Source organism: Phyllostomus hastatus, unplaced genomic scaffold (assembly GCF_019186645.2).
Source record: "Phyllostomus hastatus isolate PE091 unplaced genomic scaffold, TTU_PhHast_1.1 phas_contig_86, whole genome shotgun sequence".
Classification (NCBI taxonomy): Eukaryota; Metazoa; Chordata; class Mammalia; order Chiroptera; family Phyllostomidae; genus Phyllostomus; species Phyllostomus hastatus.
Window position 1 is genome coordinate 88,788,074 of NW_025333977.1, and position 18,569 is coordinate 88,806,642.

At 38.9% G+C, this 18,569-nt stretch overlaps 1 protein-coding gene and 1 non-coding gene across 5 annotated transcripts in view; one reads left to right on the forward strand and one right to left on the reverse strand.

Annotated features, from left to right (window-relative positions):
* Positions 1-18,033, forward strand: part of STXBP5L (syntaxin binding protein 5L) — a 346,905-nt gene extending 328,872 nt beyond the window's left edge. For all 4 annotated transcript variants that reach the window (XM_045851924.1, XM_045851926.1, XM_045851925.1 and 1 more), the window contains 4 exons: positions 1,678-1,843; positions 5,758-5,869; positions 11,466-11,686; positions 12,254-18,033. In XM_045851924.1, coding sequence (XP_045707880.1) covers positions 1,678-1,843; positions 5,758-5,869; positions 11,466-11,686; positions 12,254-12,295 — 541 coding nt within the window. In that variant the 3' untranslated portion in view covers positions 12,296-18,033. The remainder of the gene's footprint in view (positions 1-1,677; positions 1,844-5,757; positions 5,870-11,465; positions 11,687-12,253) is intronic.
* Positions 181-287, reverse strand: LOC123827677. The gene has a single exon (XR_006787318.1). It is a non-coding gene; the product is annotated as a U6 spliceosomal RNA (small nuclear RNA).
* Positions 18,034-18,569: the final 536 nt, after the last annotated feature.

The window sequence follows — 18,569 nt, forward strand, 5'->3', positions numbered from 1 at the left end:
TTAAGGTTATTATTGATAGGTACTTATTCATTGCCTTTTATGTACGTGTGTTCCTCTCTCACTCTCTCTTTTCCTTTCTTTCCTTAAAGCAGTCCCTTTAGCATCTCTTGCAGAGCTGGTTTAGTGGAGGTGTATTCTTTTAGACTTCTTTTGTCTGAGAAGCTTCTTATTTGGTCTTCTAAAAATATGGAATGCTTCACGAATTTGCGTGTCGTCCTTGCGCAGGGGCCATGCTAATCTTCTCTGTATCGTTCCAATTTTAGTATATGTGCTGCCGAAGCAAGCACTGTACATACAGAATTTAATTTGATCCTTATAGCTTCCCTAGGACATGGAAAATAGATTTGCATCCTCCATTTTACATATGTTAATAAATTACCCTCTTTCCACCATCACGCATTAACTTGACTGAATCTATCATGGGTGTCTACTTAACTGGCTTTGTTTTGGACTCTTGCCCTAAGGAGCTTAGTTACTTGAAATGCCATAACATATACTTTTTGACATTTTTTCATTCTAAGTCTTTGAAATCTAGTATATAACTTACACTTACAGAATATCTCAAGGCAGACAAGCCATATGTCAACTGCTCACTAGACATGTGTGGCTCGCGGTCACTACATTGGACAGCACAGTGCTAGAACCTCATGAAAAGCTCATTCCAACAGCACATATTTCAGGTCCCATTTCCTATGGTAAGGTTCTAGGATTTAAATTGTAATTATAAGCTACTTTGATATAAGAAATTAGCTCTATTTTTTCAAGGTGCTGATTTTATGATCTGGAATAATTTAAAATCAGTGTGCATACTGGGATTAGTAGGATGATTCCAAAGTTTGAGATATAATTAAAAGTCTATTTTTTTCCTTTTGGCATGAGAGGTATGATTTAAAAGCAATGAGACTGGTTTTCTTCAGTAGGTTGTTAAACTGGCTCTAATGACAGTATCCAAAGGGACAGTCTGATGGATTTAAGCAAAATCATTGGCTACAACATTGGGATAAGCACATAGCCATTTGGTAAGACACTGGAGATTGGGGATATTCATTTGGATGTGCAAATTCTCGTCTCTTATTTAAAACTTTTTCTCCTTCCCTTTCAGCCCTGGCTGTGCTTATTTATTAATCACGCCTTCAGTGCAGGTGCCCTAAGTCATTGGTAACTTTTCATTTCCTGTGTATAGAGGGGTAAAGGAAAGGGAAACAAGGGCACTCCATCCCCAAGCACAGTGAACTGGACCTACTCCATGTATCCATCAGTGCATTGCATCCTCAGACTCAGGAATATTGCCTTAAAAGACCCAGTATGCAATTAGGCACTTTCTAGCAGCAGTGTTTCTATCATAATTAGACTATAACCATATCATAGGAACCTATGAAAAGCTGCAAAAAGTATCCTGAAATTGCTGGCCACTGCATTTAGTCATTCTTCAAGGACATTTGCTAAGTATCTAGATAGATTAAGACAGAAGAACTGTGCCCATGCTTTTTGTGTATATGATTATATATCAAAGTCAGTTTATTAACCCTGAGACTTCAGGAGATTAAAAAGAAACAACCATAAAATAGTGATATCAACATAATTGTTTTTCTCTAAGGATTTGCAAATTTTATACAGAGAAATTAAAAGCTTCCAACAATTTGAATATGAAATATGGATTTGCTTTTTTCCATGCAGCCTACCTAGTCTCCGCCCAATGTTGGATGTTAATTATCTGCCACTGACAGACATGCGGATAGCACGGACATTCTGTTTCACCAACGAAGGACAGGCATTATACCTCGTCTCTCCAACTGAAATTCAGCGGTTAACATACAGCCAGGAGATGTGTGATAATCTACAGGTAGGTCCGGCCATTTATGGAAAAATCATTGGAATAGTTGTAAAAAGAAAGAGAATGAGAGATATCAAAAAGCTGAAGTATTATTGGACCAAACAATAAATATGTTTTTCTAGAATATATCTGAATGTTACTTCATCACTGTGAATCTAAACAAGTTCTAGTACAGTTCTAGGTATACACAGGAAAAAAACAAGAAAGAGAGGAAAATGTGAAGACTATGCATATTAGGGGTTAATTTTTGTTTATTGTGTTTTGCTTTGTTTTGTTTTTTGCCTGTGGAGAATGCTCTGAAAGATGATAAACCCTCCCTCCCAGGTAGAGAATATGTATGCACACACAAAAACTTTGCTCACAATTCAGGGAGTTCTTGGACATTTTTTGAAGAAAACAATATAGTTAAGAGCCATATAAAATAAATACATATTTATTCTGTGGGTTAGAATTGGGCATTTGGGCATTTGAATTTCATCATAACAGATAAGCAGAGCCTAGGATCAGAATAAATATAAAAACCTATGTAACCTTGGGCAAGTAAAAGTGCTCACAAAATTTTTGAAAATATCTTAGAAATTCTACTGGTTCAATCCCCTCACTTTACAAATAATAAAACCAATATCCATCCATTATAACACAGAGGTTAATAGTACAAGCTCTGAACTATTTAAGTTGTTTTGCCCACTTGTATAACTTGGGGTATTTTACTTAACCTACCTGTATGCTCTACCTTAGAGCATTATTGTGAGAATTAAGGAGGAATTTATATAAAGCACTGAGCACAGTCTCTAGAATATAGTAAGTTGTAAAAATAAATAATAATAAGTATTATTGTCATTATTCAACAAATATTTATTGAGTTTTTACTGTTTGCCTAGTACTTGGCTAAGCTCTAGGAATGAAATAATAAAGAAGATACAATCCCTATCTGCAGGTGTGGAGGGAGAGAGAAGCAAACTGACAACTCCAATACTCTCTGGAGAGGCTGTCTGTCTATAGATGGCCATGCCGGTTCTGGGGAGACGTGTAAGGGGGGCACTGGACTGAGGAACAGAGGGAGGGGCTAGTTAGAAAGGATTATGAAGGGGGAATAGTTTACCCATGAGAATGGATGGCTGGGGATGGAAATGGTAAATTTATTCTTTTTTTAAAATATTTTATGTATTTAATTTTAGAGAGGGGGAAGAGAGGGAAACAGCGATGGTTGCCTTTGGCTCACTCCCATCATGGGACCTGGCCAGCAACCCAAGCATGTGCCCCTGACAGGAGTCAAACCTGTGACCTTTGGCTAGCCGGACGATGCCTAACCCATGAAGCCACGGCAGTCAAGGCCATCATGATACTCTTGACTAAGTATTGCCATGCGAAAGCCCAGAGGTTCGGGAAACTACCAACAAAGTTCAGACTTGGGAATTGAAAAGAGTAGAGGGATGGTGCTGGAGAATTAGTTAAGAATAGAGCTTGGAGCACCTTGTAAACTCATTAAGGAATGTGGCATTTATCCCAAGAGCAACAGGAAGTCAACAGGAAGTCATTTAAAAGATTTGGCAAATTCAACCCAGGCTGATGTGGCTCAATGGGTTGGGCATCACCCCACAGGGAAAAAGGTGCCTGTTTGATTCCCGTGGTCAGGGCACATGCCTGGCTTGTGGGTGGTGGTTGGGGACCTGTAGGAGGCAACTGATCCATGTATCTCTGTCACATCAATGTTCCTCTCCCTCTCTTTCTTCCTGTCTTCCCCTTTCTCTGAAAATAAATAAATAAAAATTTTTAAAACATTTAGTGAATTTGTTTATTGAAAATAATATTCTGATTGCAGTATGGCAAGTGGTTTTGAAGAATTAAGACTGAAGGTAGGGAGAACAATTAGGAGGCTTTTTAAAAATAATTGTATGCCCCGAATAACAGTGGCTTCAAATACAGCAGCCAGCAGTGCGGGTGGAGAAAAGTCAGCAAATTCAATAGGTTAGAAGTGTAATCAGTTGGATTGGAGGGTTATTAGAGGTAGGAGTGAGGGGAAGGCAGGAATCAGTAACTATTTTTGGGTTTCTGGCTTGGGGAACTAATTAGATGGTATACTACCACTGCCATTTCCAAAGAGAAAGGATTAAGGAAGAGTACTGGTCTGGGGAGCAGAGACGAGGGGAGGTGATGAAGATGAAGTCATGCTGCAAGTTCACAAGCAAACCGGTATTAGGTCACAGATGTCCTGATTTCTGGTTGTAGTTCCTTTCTCCGTATTGATAGTTCTTAAATTTTGACCAGCTTTAGAAAGACTTGGAGAGCAAATTTAAAACATAGATAACCAGAGCATGTCTTTGTAGATTCTGATTTGATATGCATGGAATAAAGCCTGAGCATCTGTTTTTCTAACAAGATTTTTCTTCAGTTATTCTAAAGCACACCAAATATTGAGAACAATTGCACCTCACCAGGTAGTGGCTGCCTATTTGACCCATTTAAATTATCTTGAGCCATTTAATAAATTTGTGATTGATATAAAAATAAATCCAACCTTTCTCCATATACCACCAAAGGCTTCCCATTTCACAGGGCACTCCATGCTTGGTTTAGGAGAGGGATTAGGAACACAGAGGCTACAGTAATTGAAAAAGACCAGAAGTCTAACTTGATAGTCATTGATCGGGTGAAAATTAACCCTAGAATGAACATATTATCTTCCCATGCTTTCTGAGTATAAAGGGAAGAAGAGCACAGAAAAATGAAAATTTTAGGATGTCAATTATTAAAGAAGGCATGGAAAAGAAGGAGAAGGAAATGCCAGAGATAGAACCAGGAGCAAAGCAAAAATCACCAGCAACTTCCCGCTTGCTTGTGATTGGGAATATTCTTGTAGTTTCCAGTGCCAGAACCAGCAGCTCAATTATAGGTAGATTTGAAACAAAATCTAATCAACAGGGAACTCTTCCAAGCCTGTGTAGGAAAGGAAAAACACCATCTTCCTTAAGCCTTCCAAGCTTTTGGCTGGGACTCCTGTAACAAAAAAATGATTAACAAGGGAAAAGCATACAAATTTATTGAATGTAAGTTTTACATGACATGGGAATCTTCATAAGGAAATAAAAACCTGAAGAAGTGTTTAAACCTGGGTGTTTTTATGCTAGGTTTAATAAGGAGTGGAGAGTCAGGGAAAAAATGTAATAGGACAAAAAGGGGAATAAACCAAGTGTAGTAAACTGGGGGAAAGAAAAAAATCACCAGAAAAATATGGAAAGCAAACTGTCTTTTTACATATAGGTAAGATCATATGGTGTTTGTCTTTCACCACCTGGCTTATTTCACTTAGCATAATGCTCTCCAGATCCATCCATGCTGTCGTGAAGGGTAGGAGCTCCTTCTTTCTTTCTGCTGGGTAGTATTCCATTGTGTAAATGTACTATAGTTTTTTTTTTTTATCCACTCATTTACTGGTGGGCACTTAGGTTGCTTCCAGCACTTGGCTATTGTAAATTGTGCTGCGATGAACATTGGGGTGCATAGGTTCTTTGAATTAGTGTTTCAGGATTCTTAGGGTATAGTCCCAGCAGCGAAATTGCTGGGTCAAAAGGCAGTTCCATTTTTAGTTCTCTGATCAACAAAACAAACAAGCAAGCAAAATATAACCAGAGACATTGAAATAAAGAACAAACTGACAGTAATCAGACGAGAGGGGAGCAAGGGATAATAGGGGAAATAGGGGAAGGGGCATTAAGGAACATGTGTAAAGGACACATGAACAAAGCCAAAGGGGGGTAGGATCAAGGGTGAGAGGCAGGGATGGGTGAGGCAGGAGGGCATGATGGGGCAAAAATAGAAACAACTGTACTTGAACAACAATAAAAAAAATGTCTTCACAATGTGCTCTAACAATCACAATGTTTTCTTTTGATCTATTGATTTATTTATTTTATTTGATACAGGACATGCTGGGAGATTTGTTTACTCCCATAGAAACACCAGAAGCTCAAAACAGAGGTTTTCTAAAGGGACTGTTTGGTGGAAGTGGACAGACATTTGATAGAGAAGAGCTCTGTGAGTAAACTCTTGATCATAAATTTATATCACAAAACAGAAGACTTGTGTGTGTGTGTGTGTGTGTAACTTAATGTGATATATGACTTCAAATTCTAGACTAGATTATTTTGCTTTTGAATAAAATTGATCACTTTGTAGTAGGAAGTAGCATAACAAAAACAGAAAATAAAGTTCACACAAATAATGAGTAAGCTAATAAATGTGTCATTTGCAGGTAAATCATGCCTGCAAGCCATGGTAAAGACATTCAATTACTAAAGTCTGGAAAAAAAAAACATTTTTTAATCAGTATGTCTTTAACCACTGCTAAAAAAAACAGATTCTTTATTCAGAACACAAGGTTTATCAGTGCTACAGAATGAATTACTTTTAATATCTACCAATGAGACTCTGATGAACAATAATTGAAAGCAGTAGAAAGAGACTAAGGAACATTTTTAGAAAGAAGTTGAAAATGTATTTTCCTCATACATTGTTAGTGGAATTGTAAATTTGTACAGCCACTATGGAAAACAGTACAGATACTCCTTTTTAATTTTTTTTTAATAGAGCTGCCCATAACCTAGCAATTCCACTTCTGGGTATTTATCCAAAAAAAACAAAACAAAATAGTACTTCAAAACATATATGCACCCTACATTCATTGCAGCATCATTCACAGTAACCAAGATACGGAAGCAGCCCAGGTGTCCGTCCAGAGAGAGACGATTGGGTAAAGATGTGAATCTATATACCTCACATCTTATTAGTTGTGATAATAAAGATAATAAAGATGTTATATTAGTTGTGATAAATAAGATAATAAAGAAGATGTGAATCTGTATATCTCACATCTTATTAGTTGTGATAATAAAGATGATAAAAATGTTATATTAGTTGTGATGAATAAGATACTAGTTGTGATGAATAAGATAATAAGATGAATTTGATAATAATATATATATATCACATCTTATTAGTTAGCACATCCTGTCACTTAGTTGCAAATATATCATATAGAAATATTACTCAACCCCAAAAAAGAATAAAGTCTTGCCATTGGCAACAACATGGATGGACCTAGAGGGAATTATGCTTAGAGAAGTAAGTCAGACAGAGAAATACAAATTCCATAATATCACTTACATGATTTTATTTATATGTGAAATCTAAAAAACAAAACAAGCAAACAAAGTAAAAAAGGACCCATTATATAGGGAATAGGCTAATGGATTCCAAAAGGGAGAGGGGTTAAAAAGGGTGGGGGAGGAAGTGTTTTCCAAAATACCTCATCACCATTTAATCTTACCAATCAAAAACCTTTTCTCTTAAACTTTTACCCATGCAAACGATCTAGGTACTTCCATACACTCAATATTCTTCAGCCATAAAAAAGGCATGAAACTGGATAACATGGATGAACCTGGAAAACATCATGTTAAGTTAAAGAAGGAAAACCAAAAAAGGCCACACGTCATATTATTGATTCCACTTATATAAAATGTCCAAAATGGGCAGCTCTACAGGAACAGGAAGTAGATTAGTAGCTGCCAGGCACTGGGGCAGGAAGGGAATGGGGAGCAACTGCTAATGGCTATGGACTTTCTTTCCGGGCAGTGAAAGTATTCTAAACTAGGCAATGTTGATAGCTGTAGCACTCTGTGAACACACTAAAAACCACTGACTAAAAGGATGAATTTTATGGTATGTGAATTATATCCCAACAAGTCTCTTATTTTTAAAAAGTAGATCTAGATTCCATTCCTAATGTTACCTCTTTGGAAATGCTTACTAAATTTTTACCAAGACAAGCTGTTCTTCCATTTAAAAATGTTTATTTCATTAAAATTAAATGAAACTGAGCTTTGTAAGTGACAGGTAAATTTTTTGTCTGTTATAAAGTAAGTCTTGTGTAAACATTTGTGTGTTAATGTCCACCATGCACATACCCCATTCTCTCGTATTTACACACACAACCCCCAAGAGATTTAAAAATAACAACTGAGACCTACAAAGGCCAATAGCAAGATAAACAGGGAACATTGGAATGAAGACTCCGGCTGAAACCTAGACAAAAGAACAGACCTGAGATTGGAACAGGCACTCGTGAGGGTTAAATATGAGTTCACATATATTGCGAGCATCCCAACTTGGCAACATCAGGGATGCAGTTATGGGGCTTCCTGTCAAGATGGCAGAGTAGGTAAACTCTCCTCACCCCCTCCCATGATCGCATCAAAATTACAATTAGATTATAGAACAACCATCATTGAGAACCACCTGAACACTAGCTGAACAGAATTCCTATAACTAAGAATATAAAGAAGAAGCCACATCGAGACTGGTAGGAGGGGTGGAGACTCAGAATAGGCAGGTCCCACATACACAGTGTGGTGAAGACTCTGGAGGGAATGGTCAGTCATGGAGGTCCCCTAAGGAGCTGGAGGTCTAGCCCCAGACTAGCCTCCCTGGAGGCGCAGGCCTCCAGGAACAGGAAGAAGAGTCCCCAGAACATCTGGGTGTGAAGAGCAGTGGGCATTGCATCTGAGACAGACAAGGGGCTACTAGAGACTGAGGAGAACCTCTTAAGGTGTTTGTACACAGACTCACTCACTCAAAAATCCATGAGCTCTATGCTCCAGCACAGGGGAAACAGCTCAAAAAGCACCAGGGGCCTAGGGGAGGGACTAAATTTGACTAACCTCGGGGTGAGGGCTAAAGGGGCAGGGGTCAGAGCAACTCTCTCCAGGAACAAAAGCATTCAGTACCTTGTTCTTTGGGGAGCTCCCCTCCCACCCACCAAATCTGTGCTCTCCATTAACCAACCAGATAAACACTGCTTCCTCTGCCCTGGTGATTTCCTGAGACCCTGCCCCACCCAACTCACCTGCCTGGCCTGAGCCTCTCCCCGTGGCACCCCCTTACAAGCGGCCTGCCTCAGATCACACTGCAGGCTTTCCCCAAATCTATCAAAGATCCAAAAACCTCAAACAAGCAGTAGTTGACTAAAAAAAAAAGTAAATTAAAAAAAATTTAAGTGAACAAACAAATTCATAGATACAGAAAACAAATTGGCCATGGCCAGATGGGAGACTGGGTGGAAAAGGTGAAGGGATTAAGAAGTACAAATGGACAGTCATCAAACTAGTTATCAAAATAGCCACAGGGATGTAAAGTATGGCATAGGGAATATAGTCAAATAACATTTTAATAACTATATATGGTGTCAGATGTATTTACATTGATCAGGATGGTCACTCCATAAGGTATATATAAATGTCAGATCACTACATTGTACCCTTGAAACTAATACAATATTGTATGTCAACCATAATTAAAAAATAAAATAACCGCCCTGGCTGGTGTAGCTCAGTGGATTGAGCGCGGACTGGGAACCAAAGTGTCCCAGGTTCGATTCCCAGCCAGGGTACATGCCTGAGTTGCAGGCCATAACCCCCAGCAACTGCACATTGATGTTTCTCTCTCTCTCTGTCTATCTCCCTCCCTTTCCCTCTAAAAATAAAAAAAAAAATAATTTAATTTTAAAAAAGAATTTAAAATAAAAATAAAATAAAATAAAATAACCAAAAAATGTAATTATGCCATATTGTATGGAATCCACACACACAGAAAAGGCTTATGGCAACAATATTGCTCACAGTCACTTTTGTGTTTTTTTTGTTTTTAATATTTTTTATTGATTATACTGTTACATTTTTCCCAATTTTTCCCCCTATATCCCCCCTCTGTCCTGCTCCCCAACCCTCCAGCATTACCCCCTCTTAGTCCACATTCATGGGTTGTACATATAAGTTCTTTGAGTCCTCTGCTTCCCATCCATTTTTTCTCTCTCCCTGTCTACCTTATTCCTACTAATAATGCTTCTTCTTCCCTGTACTTTTTCCTCCCTATTCCAACCTTCCCCTCCCCACTGAAATCCCGCCATGCGATGTCCATTTCTCTGATTCTGTTCCTGTTCTAGTTGTTTGCTTTGTTTTTGTTTCCATTGTTTTTCTTTTCTTTTAGGTTCATTTGTTGATAGTTGTAAGTTTGTTGTCATTTTATTGTTCATATTTTTGATCTTCTTTTTCTTAGATAAGCCCCTTTCATATTTCATATAATAAGGGCTTGGTGATGATGAACTCCTTTAACCTGACCTTATCTGGGAAGCAATTTATCTGCTCTTCCATTCTACATGAAAGCTTCAGTGGATAGAGTAATCTTGGATGTAGGTCCTTGCCTTTCATGACTTTAAATACTTTCTAGCCCCTTCTTGCCTGTAAGATTTCTTTTGAGAAATCAGCTGATAGTCTGTTGGGAACTCCTCTGTAGGTAACTGTTTCCTTTCCTCTTGCTACTTCTAGGATTCTCTCCATTTTTACCTTGGCTAATGCAATTATGATGTGCCTTGGTGTGTTCCTCCTTGGGTCCAAATTCTTTGGGACTCTCTGGGCTTCCTAGACTTCCTGGAAGTCTGTTTCCTTCACCAGATTGGGGAAGTTCTCCTTTATTATTTGTTCAAATAAATTTTCAATTTCTTGCTGTTCCTGTTCTCTTCTGGCACCCCTATAAGTTGGATACTGGAACACTTCAGGTTGAGGTTTATAAAAGTCTCTTCACTTTTTCAAATTCTTGTTTCTTCATTTTGATCTGGATCGATATTTATTTTTTCCTTTTATTCCAAATCATTGTGTTGAGTTCTGGTTTTCCTTCCTGTCACTGTTGGTTTCCTGAACATTCTGCTTTATTTCACTTTGGGTATCCCTCATTTGTTTTTTCATTTTTTGACCAAGCTCAATCAGTTCTGTGAGCATTTTGATTACCAGGGCTTTAAATTCTCCATCAGATAGGTTGGCAATCTCCTCATTACTTAGCTCTCTTTCTGAGGCTCTACTCTGTTCTTTCATTTGGGCCATATTTCTTTGTCTTGGAGCAGCTGATAGGTTGTAAGGGGCGGGGCCTTAGGTATTCACCTGGGTGGGCAACCCTCCTTGTTGTGCTGTGGTGTTGCCTGTAGGGGAGGGGCCAAAGAGGGAATGGCTCGCCTGCTCCTCTGTAGCTCACTTTTCAATGGACTCTCTGACTCTCCTGTGAGACTGGGAGTTTCTCCTGCGGTGGCAACCCCAGCTGTAACCCACAGCCAGTTGCCCTGTAACCCACAGGGCAACTCTGAGGCCCTGTAAGCTGGGCAGCCAGCCCCGCCCCCAATGTCTGTGTTTCTCCTGTTTTTCTGAGTTGGCCAGCATGTCCACCACCTTACTGGTCTGGTTGTTCTGGTCAAGTTTTTTTTAATTCCTTAGTTGTTGTAGTTCCATGCACTTTGATTTTCTGGCATTTTTTGTTGTTTATTGATTTCAGATTGGTGGTTGTCCTTTTGGTTGTGCAAGGAACAACGGGTCTCTACCTATGCCTCCATCTTGGCTGGAACTCTCACCGTCTCTTCTGTAGGCATTTTTTGGGGTTGCTAATATCTCCAAATCTAGGATAGGGTCAAATATGTCTCTTACTGGAGAATTATGGCAGTAGAATTTAATATAACTACTTTGATGATAAACTTGACTGACTATTTGAATGACTGACAAATGTTTAAAATTGGTATCGCTTGAATTCCCAGTTGGGGAAGCTTCAGCAGGAAAAGCGTCCCGCAGCCTAGCGCAACACATTCCTGGGCCCGGTGGCATCGAAGGGGTGAAAGGCGCTGCCGGCGGGGTGATGGGAGAGCTGACTCGCGCACGGATCGCACTGGACGAGAGAGGGCAGAGGCTAGGAGAGCTGGAGGAGAAAACTGCGGGCATGATGACCAGTGCAGAAGCATTTTCCAAACATGCACATGAGGTAAACTGCCTAAGAAAATATAGACATCTTCACACAGTAATAATTGGACACATTCAGGCTCTGCACAGGAAAGCTTAAACAGAGATGCAGCTGTAACATCCTGTGCCAGAGGCAAGGTAACGTGAATCTCATTACAGCATAAGTACTACCATTACCCCCAGCATTTGGGAGAAAAACGCTTTTTAGAGAATACTGTAACACACTGATACTTCATTATCTTTGGGGTAACTCAAAAGCGCATGACCCGTTAGTGCTGATACAGCGGATGCACCTTGTGCGTCATGCGCTAACCTGGTGCGTGGCCAGACGATGTGCTCGCCCTGGAAGGTGTGAAGGACATGGCAGCTGAGAGCCACACACTCCTTTGTGTCTCAGTCATTAAAAGTGATTTCCTGTCAGCTGAGTCTTTACAGCTTGACTTGCTTTCCATTGTTTTACAAAATTAAGGACGTTTTATAAGATTTAAGATACACTGAGATATTCATGATTAACTTAATTAGGAGCTTGTTTGATTCACACTTTTGAAGATTTTTTTAACATCTAATGGTGACTATTTTTTCTTTGCAGTTAATGCTGAAATATAAGGATAAGAAATGGTACCAGTTCTAAACTTCTAAAGAAGCTGGGGCTGCTCTGAGAAACCATGATTCAGGGAAACCAAATCTTTTCCCAGCATCACTATCCGACTGCTAGAAGCCAGTTTCTTCTACAAAATGTTCCATTACAGTCCATCTGAAGTTATCATAAGAGAGACTTATCAGAGACACTGTACAACCGAAAGTCTGGAACCCTGGTTAGAATCCCGAGGTATGGCTGAATTTGCCTTTTCCCACGTGGATTGGAGGTATCATCTTGGCACATTATTTGCTAAGGATTTATATTCAGGAACTACGGGGAGTTCTCCTGATTTGAAAAAACCCTGTACAAACAAAAGCATTAATGCACTTAATGAAAAAAATCTTTGCATGATAAATTAACATCTTAAGAGGAAAAGAAAAAAAGCATGTTGTGATAGAAGAAAAAAAGATTAATGGTAAACTATTTTTATAAAATGGGCCACACCTGACAGTTTTAAAAATCTGCGTTAGAAATTATCAGTGCATTTCAAGTACATTTGTCATACCCAACTGAAAAGGAAAAGAAAACAAAACCAAATTTTCTTCTCATCTCTAATTTTAATTATACTAAAACATTATCAAATTCTGATGGCAAAAGTCTGACTAACATTCCTCTCGCTCCATAGTATCTTACATCGTTGATAGTTCTCAGTCACAATCAAGTATTGCTGGTATAGTAAATTATTTCTAACACAATTATTTCCATTTCTATCACTTTCAGGACAAGTTGCTATTTTTAGCCACAAACCATGCAGGGTTGGGACACCTCAAAGCATTTTTTCAGCCCAGTTTTACTCTCTGCAAGGGAGTTGACTGACAGGTTTGGGGAAACTAGATTACAAGAACAATGCAGTTAGCTTTGAGAACTTAATTCACACACTCTGGTTTGTTTCTAAAGTGATACATTTTTAATGCTCCATTTGTATCCTTGTCTGCCAATTACACAGTATATTACTGTTCAAACCCAGTGGGGTCTTCAATCCAAAGGTGCTCTTGCAGCCTGACACAGACCAAACTGGTCATTCTCTTTAGCATGATTCAGTAAAACCTCAGTTAATGTTTTGGGAAAGAGATTCCAATTTATTACATTTCTGACTAACAAGGGCTTTCATTAGAAAATAATTTTGGTTCAGTACTTATTGAAAATCTTTATAAAATATGGCAGTGTTTTTGCTATGCTGGCCTCAGTCACCATTATGTGCAACAGAAATACACAGAAAGTTGAATGATACAAAATCAGTAATTTTGTTATAAACCAGAGGATTCTGTCAGTAAATACCAAATACCTTTTCCTTATTAAAAACTGTTTTCAAAATGAAATAAAGAATATCCTTAACAGGGTCAAAGGCATCTCTCATAACTCAGCAGACAACTAGAGACAAAACAAAACAAACACACCTACTCTCTCTATTTAACGTAAGTCTAGGAGTCAAAAGTAGAAATCAATATATGCTGATGCTAGGACTCATCCTATAATATGTTGCTCCTTCAAAAAGAATTTTTTTAAAGAATTAATGAGTTTGGTTTATTGAATTTCAATTAATCAAGATCTTACTAGATTTATATATATCTGTGTTTTAAGAGTCCACCATTTTCCTAAAGGCCAGTTTATTTTAATAGCCAAAATAGTATTGAATATTTCTTGGGTTTTTTAGATTATTTTTTATTTTTAGTGAATTTGTTTGAAGTGGTACTTCCTTTAAATATTCTTACTAATTTTGAGAAGAGCAGAGATGTTTGAAAGAAGCAGCAAATGTGTACCCAGATGGCATTTCTCAGTGTCCTTGAATTCGCCTGATTTCTCGTAAAACCTTCTCCATGAATATCTCCAGACTCCTGTGAACAGCCTTGGGGTAACAAAACCTGACTTGGAAATACAATATGATTCATAAAATTATATGGTAAGAATATTAAAGAAACTGGAGACTAGGATTTGGGAAACACTGATAGTCAGATTGCAGTGCAGTCTCAGTTTCAAGGACCCAGTTTTCTGATTTTTCTGAATAGATAACTTATCATTTCTATATTTTTAAAAAATGTTTAAAAAATCTAAAATGTTAGTTTATTTTAGGAACAATGAAACTCAGTTCAAAGTGGCATTAAGTTCAATGACTGTCTGTGAAGGCCCAGTAAGACGTGAGATGACTTGTTCTTCACTAGGGTACTCCGCGGCGGGCTGCTCGCTGCACCCTCACTGCGGGGCGCTGTCCTTTCACCACAGCATGTTCAGCAGCATCCCCGGCCTCTGTGCACCAGACGCCAGTAGCCGCCCCTGAGTGATGACGACCACGAACGTCTCCACCCATTGCCCACACTGCTCCCAAATGCGAGCCACTGTTCCACATCACTTAAAGACAGGCTAAGTGTGAATATATAATATATGTCTTGTATAAAATTGAATGTCATAAGTGCACAGTGTCTTAACAAGAGAAATTATTATACCCAAAATTACAAGTGTGGTTCAATATGCAATAAAATGCTATTTTGGAGAAAGCTTATATGAATCAGTAGAAAAATAACAGTTACAGAATATTTTAAAGCATACAAAGAAAATACCAAAAAGGACAAGAGAGTGTTTCACAGAAGTGCTTAAAACTCTGGCTTTAATGAATAGATCAAAAGTTAGCACAACTGGAAGTAAACAGGTGCTTCTGAAATGCTTGTAAAGAAGAGATTCTTTTTAAATGTGTCTTTCAATATTGTTTTTATAAACCCTTTCATAATGTAAGGGTAACTTGATCCCATAAATTCCTGATTAGTGGAATACAAATTAATGAGGTTTTACTGTATCAAAATTATTTTTATAATTCAAAGAGATAGCAATAATAAGAATCTAATGTGGATGTGGTTTTTCTCTTTGAACTTTTCTATTCCGTTGCACTCACCTTAGCACATGCGTGAACGCGTACACCGCCCTCCTCCCATCAGCATCACCGTCAACACCACTGTCTTTGGCAAATGAGTACTATTGATCCATGTAATTCTTTAAATATCTCTTATCTACTCTTTAAATGTCTTGCCTCTATCTTAGAACATAAGAAAAATACTCTTAATAACTTGGACAATGATTGATAGAGAAAAGGACTCAGAGCCTAGTTGGCATCAAAATTACATTCTGTCTGCCAAGGTAGCATCAGAAAATAAGGCTTGTAAACCACGGTCTCTACGGATTGACTTTATCTCCCTCTAACTCCTTCAGGTGATGAGCCTTTCTTATCCCAGGAGACAATGGGCCTTTGCATTCTGTTCATCAGTGGGAAGGTAGACATGTTTGTTTCTCTGGTTCTAATAATAAGCAATAATTCCTATCCTGAAATCATCCATTGACCCTGGGGTTTGGAAGAAAGATGACTGATTTATCATTTATTTTAATTCCTTACAAAAGCAGCACTACTGATTTTGCTTCCTACATAGACTACACTGAGACACAGACTTAGCATCCCGGTCACCCTCACGGTCGTTGTCGGACCAGCTTTGGAAGGACAGCGACATAGCTGAGTGAGATGTTCTCCTGTAACTCAGTCACAGAGACATTTTTCAGATCTCATCTATAGCCTGTGAATGATTCTCAAGCTAGTAAATCAGAATCCAGGTCTCTATTTCTCAAAGATCTTCAGGGGGTTGCAAAGGAACACATGCACAGCCAGAGTCCTTTCACGTGACCTACATGTCTAGTTCTAAAGGTACCATTTGTCAGCTACCTGCATTAAGGGGGGACCATTGCTTTGAACAAGGAAAAAAAATGTATGTGCCCTAGGTTGGTTGAAGAAAATTAGGATTAGCTCTTGGAGAAATTGGTTGTAAGATGTTTGGCAGAGGGAAAAGGAAGAGGGTCTAGAAATGTAAACTAAAAATCCTCTTCTTGGTTCAGGATCGCTGGGATAACCCAGGAGCAAACCCGTGAGATTATTCCTGCCCCTGTGGGCCCATGTCTTAACTCGCCACTTTCATTCAGAAGGGTGGTGCCACAGGGACTCAGACAGTCCTGTCAGGCTCTGCTCTGTGCCTGGGGGGAGAAACACGGCAGCCTTCACAGCGTCCTCCCCTCGGCCCTTTGTAGCCTGGGCCTGGTGTGTGACAAGGTACTCTGTCATATACACACTGCCCCCAGTGCCAGAGTACTTGCCAGGACATAGTATGCTGGGATACCACCATTCCGGGGAGCATGGTCGTCATGTAGCAGGATTAGCATATATATTTACAGACAACATAACCCTGAAAGGATGAAATGCAGACCAGGTGAGGTCTGACTTGGGAAGGGGAGAGAGGAAGTGCCGATCTGATGCAAGGATGTGGGGGTGGGGAGGAACATGGAAGCCGGAGTGGAGTGGAAAAGGCTTTGATGAGGAACCACAAGCACTGAAAGGGTGCATTTATTTACATATTTAGGTAGGGAAGTGATTTTCAACCTTGGCTGTTCATAAGAATCACCTAAGGAGCTTTTAAAATTCCCAATTATATCAAAATCTCTGAGTGGGAGCCAAACATCAGTATTTTTGAAAGCCCCCAATGTGGTTCCAGTGTCCAGCCAAACTGTATAACCACAGTTTTATGGCAGCTAAGGAGGCCCGTGAGTTCACCTTGGCTGGTGCCGGGGCCCCACTTCTGCGGGGTTCAGGGGAGGCGAGATGTAGGAGATACAGTGATGGCTCGACTGCTATTTATTTTGTGTCACAACCCAAAACAAATGTTCTGTGCAAACGCTGACCAGATGGTGCCCCATTAACTCTTAATAACAACTCCTTGTGGTTTTCTCCTTTGTGACTTGACCATTAATTATTCCAATTCAAACATCTAGGCTTTGATTATCTTATACATGTGACATCACAGAACACCAGAAATAGCATAAAAAATTCAGCAGCATGTAAAGCTAAGTGGAAAACTAATTCTCAATAGTTTCTTAATAGAAATGCTCAAAACAATCATTTACTAAATTAGGTCCAAATTTATTATTCATTCTTTGTTCAGAGGAGAAATGAGTACCAGGTGCCTGTTCTGCGATAGGTATATTTTCTTGAATTTGATCTCAGCGAGGAGGGAGAACAGCTCTTCCTTGATTATCGTCTTAGCTCCCAGGGCCACTCGGATTCATTTTCTTAGGAACTGGACTGTGTTTAAGGGGAGAAGAATGCCTGTAACTCACTCTCTGGCCTCCAGTGCCCCTGAAAGAGTGCTCTCGCCTTCAAAAAGGGAGAGTCTGCCTGTCCGAGGCCACAACAGTCAGTAGGAAAATTTGAGCAAGTCCTCTCCTCTCACACTGCTTCCCTCTAGTTTTGGCCCACCCTTCTCACTGCAAAGTCAGAAAATAAAGTAGGTGGTGGTTTTGGACAAGTGTACGTACACAAGATCAAAATCTCTAATAACCTATAATTTTTAGTACTTAATTATGTGATGTTTTACTCTAGGAAATAAGAAACCGATGATATCATTGATGTATCTTTCTTTCATCCTCAGAATTTTTGCATCTTTTCAGAAAATGACAAATTACTATTTTTCTGTTGCACTCAGCAATTGTGACTATACTTAAAATTCTTGTAGTCTGTAGAGATATCAATAAAATTGTATATGTTTGTACATAGATGCTCTCTTATGTTGTGATGTCATGAACTACTACTGATTTTTGTCAAGATTAAATATGGACAGAGGTAAGACCCTCATTTACAATACTGTGAACCATAGTTTTACAAAGTATAATTGTTCTAAAAAGGCAGGGAGGTGGGTGGGGGAGCAATGTACACCATATATATTTGAACTAAAAAAGAGAAAGGAGTAAAACTAAACACAAATTCCCTAAACTCCAAAAGGGCAGAAATAGCCATTCAAAATTTCCATCAAATTGGGGAGATACATAATTTTTTATTGGAAGACTTTATAGACAACTTTTGAGAATGTTGACTGATTTCATTTTTGGTGGAGTAAGTGCAGGGCAGCATAATAAACTGAGGCTGAATGAGATGTACTTTCAACATTCAGATCTCACTTCCTCACTTTCTTTACAGCTCAGGCTAATCCCCAGTAGCAATAAAATAAACTATTGTGGGCTTATACCACCACCTAGTGCTTATAATGAACATTCATTAACCCACCTAACCCACTGCCTCCCAAAGTTCCCCAGAAAGTGTGCACGCTCTTCTCCTCTGGCTTTCAACTGCAGTTAATGCCTCTTCAGGAACTTTCTTTACACTGGTTACACTGTGGCCTTATGATTAGTCAACTAATTATATTTTTCCAAAATCCATCTATTTATCTAATGAAAAATTTCCCAT